The following is a 4,421-nucleotide window of genomic DNA, read 5'->3' on the forward strand; positions in this document are numbered from 1 at the left end:
ATCGACTGGCGACACATTGGAGTAGCCTTTACAAGGGGCATGACAGGGGCCCATCAGGATAAAAAGCACACGCAATGCCTAAGGAGGTGTGTCACCATAGACACACATCATTGCGAATAAACCAATCCATCGATCCCTGTTTTAAACACCTTCTCTCCTCCGCGTTCATGGATCAACATCACTACGAGCCACCACCACCACCACGAGCCACCACCACCACCACCACCGTGTCCCCGCCCTCCCGGGCGTCCAGACAGCCAATCAGAGCGGCGGGGACGGAGACTCTGAACTTGTGAATCCCGATCCGGTCTCAGCGGTGACACGCCAGGCTCGAGCGCTGTTCCCCCCCACCGGAATGCTGTAGCCGCGCGGAGAAAGTGAACAAGACCGAACAAGACAGATGCAGGCAGACGACATGGAGGTACCTATGATTCCTAATATTAACCATAACTGCAAACACACACACACACACACACACACACACACACACACACACACAAGATGCCGAAAAGGAAGGTGTGTTGGAGAATCAGCTGAAGGGTTGAAGCTGAGGTATATATCCGAGGCACTGGTGTGGAGTACAGCGGGAGTCTGTAACAGAGGGGTGTGTGTGTGTGTGTGTGTGTGTGTGTGTGTGTGTATGTGTGTGTGTGTGTGTGTGTGTGTGTGTGTGTGTGTGTGTGTGTGTGTGTGTGTCCGTGTGGAGCGGTTGTTGCTGGGGAGCTTTAGCCGAGTGTCCTTGCGCTAGAGCCGCCTCGGAAAGCGAAGCGTGCGGTCCGAGTTGTTATTTTGGCGACCGAGCCAAGTGACCGCTATAAATACCGTAAGCTTTTGGATCTTGGACGTGGCGAAGGCAGGTAGCGTATGTGACTGTCCGTGTCCACACGGAGCAGAACGTGCTGTGTTCACGTTCTTCCCTCGTCGTCTCCGAACGGACCTGACATTGTCGACCTGGGATAAGATGCGATTATGCGTAATAGGTCATTCATGTACACGTATAGCATCGATTTATCTACTACGATCTACTACGATTCAATTAAACCAAGAGGGATTTAGATGGATAAATAAGCCTCCGTGTTCAGGAGTGCATTTCCAATGAATGAATGAAATAATGAATTCAGTGAAAGATACAGTTCAATGTATCATCAGTTTTGTGATGATATCGTCTATATGCTAAACAGCAAGTTCATAGTAATTCATCCAGTCATTAAAAAATCGCATTAATTCACTGCGAGAGACTGCTGCGGGGACATGTGCAACCAGTAAAAATCACACCAATTATACCCTGGCCTGTGTTTGTTGAGCACATTAGATGATTTTAAAGGAATTAGAGCATATTTACCCCTCCAGCCCAAGGTTTCTAGGATGGAGGGGGGGGGGGGGGGTCCTTGGTGGTTGTGGTGGTGGAGTGGGTTTGAGATGATGGCCATGACATAAAAAGCACTTTAAAACCATTTGTTCATCGTTCCCTGCTGTGCTCGGTGAGTCAACCCTAACCCTTTCTCCACACTGGGGGGAGTCAAATTGAAAGAACCTCAGGGCTCATTTTCCAGAGACTTCTGACCTGACCTACTGCCTTTAATCTATTTAAACAAGGACTGGTGTGTTAAGCACAGTCAGTGCTCCAGCCGCCACATAAACCATAACAGATATGAGAAATTAAATGTTATCACCCTTGTTTACTGTTATTCTCTTTGCACTGGGTGTTCCTGGTGTGTGCTCAGTGTGTTTGTGTTGGGTTGTATTACATTGGCCCAGTACTAGTCATCTGGTCATTATTACATATGCTGATATCAGTGGAGGTGGGGGGTATGTGGTGGGCTGATTTGAAATGATGCCCAGCATTCGCACACTGACATGAGCGTATGTGTGTGTGTGTGTGTGTGTGTGTGTGTGTGTGTGTGTGTGTGTGTCTGTGTGTGTGTGTGTGTGTGTGTGTGTGTGTGTGTGTGTGTGTGTGTGTGTGTGTGTGTGTGTGAGTGAGTGAGTGAGTGAGAGAGAGAGAGAGAGAGAGAGAGAGTGTGAGTGTGAACACAGGGTTGGCTGCTTATGGAAGGAAGGAGGGAAGTATTTTCATTAGCAGTTGGTTGGCAGAAGGTCTGAGAGAGAGAGAGATAAAGAGAGAGAGAGAGAGAGAGAGAGAGGGAGAGAGACACAGACATACTTTAGAGAGAGAGAGAGAGAGAGAGAGAGACACACACACACACACAGATAGACACGGAGAGAGAGAGAGAGTCTGTGTGCCATGTTGATGCCCATGAGTAGCAGAACGGGGCTTGAAAGACATACAGTATGAGTACAGCAGCCACAACAACAGCAACGACAAAAACAATCAACAACAACAACAACAACAACAACAACAACAACAACAACAACAACAATAGGAAGCTTTCCTCGGCTTTCTCCAGCCCTGATCTGCCTCTTGTCTCCTCTGATCTCATCTCCTGTCCTCAGGGGCCACTTCTCTCTGCCAGTGCCAGCCACTTAGATTAGATATGATGCCTGTTTAACGATGCCAATGGAAAAGAACAGTGGGCTGAATTGAGAATTGAGAAAATGTGGTGGTGGAGGGTTTCAGCTTGCTCTGATAAACACTGCTGTATACAGGGAAGTTGGTTCACCGCCAGTTATTTCAGTTAGGATTCAGTAGCCAGACTGGTTTTGGTCGGTTGGTGGTTCTTCATATGGCATGACACGGGTCGAAGTGAAGGAAACATGCTTTTTATTTAGGTGGTGGTCAACATGATAGTCTCGTCGTGTCGAATTCTGTTGAAGTTTGGTGATAGTTTGGTGTCGCCAGGATATCAAAGGAATTGCTTCCACCGCTATTTTTTTCTCGGTGGATCCAAATCAACGTGGCGCTTTATATATTTGTCATCGATTGATTACTGAAAAGCATTACCATCATTGACTCTGCTTATAGTGAGAGAGATTGACCTATGGGGAGTGAGACTATTGAACCGTATCTTGGGTATATTGGGTAATCCAGGCACGTTCCATGTAAGGTTTAGAACAATATCATAGAGGAAAACACACTCGACATGTGTAGGTACAGTCAACATATTTGTCCTGGTAGGGGAACAGAACTGCACCCCTAAACAGTACCCTTATTTTTGTACAGGACAGTATCTAAGCCCACATCCCCTGAGACTGTCAGCTCAGTTCCCAAAACTTTAATGTACTCGAAAAGGCAATTTGTTCTACAGCAGCAGCTCATGAAAACAAGACATAAAAACAACAGCCAAGATAAAACAGACCGCGTACACCAATAGGCCTATCTATCGTAGAGCCTGTGCAGAAGTCGGTTAGAGTCTGTGCAGAAGTCGGTTAGAGTCTATGTAGAAGTCTGTTAGAGTCTATGTAGAAGTCTGTTAGAGTCTATGTAGAAGTCGGTTAGAGTCTGTGCAGAAGTCGGTTAGAGTCTGTGTAGAAGTCGGTTAGAGTCTATGTAGAAGTCGGTTAGAGTCTATGTAGAAGTCGGTTAGAGTCTATGCAGAAGTCGGTTAGAGTCTATGTAGAAGTCAGTCGGGGTAGGTTAAGTTCCCCCTAGACACTGATCCCGGGTCAGTGTTTGGTGTCCTCCCGCTGATGACCATGGTTAGGATAAGAGTGAGAGTGAGGGTGAACTGATCTTAGATCTGTGTCTAGGAGTACCTTCCACCTGCGGTGAGACACTTTTCTAGTCACACCTTTAAAGCAGTCTGCCCATTGTATTCTCAAGTCGCCCGCCGTGATCCTTCCTCTTTGTGCCATCTGGCCCTGCCGCCAGAAAACCTACCGCTGTGTGTCTCCTTCACGTGTGTTTCTGTGTGTGTGTGTGTGTGTGTGTGTGTGTGTGTGTGTGTGTGTGTGTGTCCAGACTAACATCTGTTCTGGATGGAATGCAGTGGACAGACAGACTGTGGGTGACAAAGTGTGCGAGAAAGCTGCCTAAAATCCAGATGGGGTTGGAAGGACGGAATCTTCTGAATTTGTGTGTGTGTGTGTGTGTGTGTGTGTGTGTGTGTGTGTGTGTGTGTGTGTGTGTGTGTGTGTGTGTGCGCGTGTGCGAACATCATATCGCTCAGGGGTTGTTCTGTTACCTGAAAAACCCTTGACAAGACACAACAGGCCCCCATCTGGAGAAGAACCTGTCAGAACGACCAAGTCCTTAATGATTCCTTTCCGTTTCACATCCTCTGGTGCGTCCGGCTGGGTCTATGAGTTACCTCCTCCTCTGACGTCCATGACATCAGCCTGACAGCCTGCTGCTGGAGGCCCTGACTCCCTGAAGCAGGCGGATGTGAAGAGCTTCCACTGGAGATGCTATCCTCAGCCGCCGCTGCTTCCCTGTCAGAATACCTGGTTATCAGAGTAGCTTCGAAGAGGGAAGATGAAAAGATATCTCTCCCGTTGTTTATTTTGGGCTTATGACGCAGAAT

The 4,421-nt window shown here is 47.7% G+C and overlaps 1 protein-coding gene across 1 annotated transcript in view; it reads left to right on the plus strand.

Moving 5' to 3' along the window:
* Window positions 1-332: 332 nt before the first annotated feature.
* Window positions 333-4,421, plus strand: part of strip2 (striatin interacting protein 2) — a 29,751-nt gene continuing 25,662 nt past the window's right edge. Inside the window, exon 1 of the mRNA XM_083692253.1 lies at window positions 333-421. Within this exon, the coding sequence (XP_083548379.1) occupies window positions 401-421 (21 nt within the window). The 5' untranslated portion in view covers window positions 333-400. The remainder of the gene's footprint in view (window positions 422-4,421) is intronic.

Source organism: Argentina silus, assembly GCF_951799395.1.
Source record: "Argentina silus genome assembly, chromosome: 20".
NCBI lineage: Eukaryota > Metazoa > Chordata > Actinopteri > Argentiniformes > Argentinidae > Argentina > Argentina silus.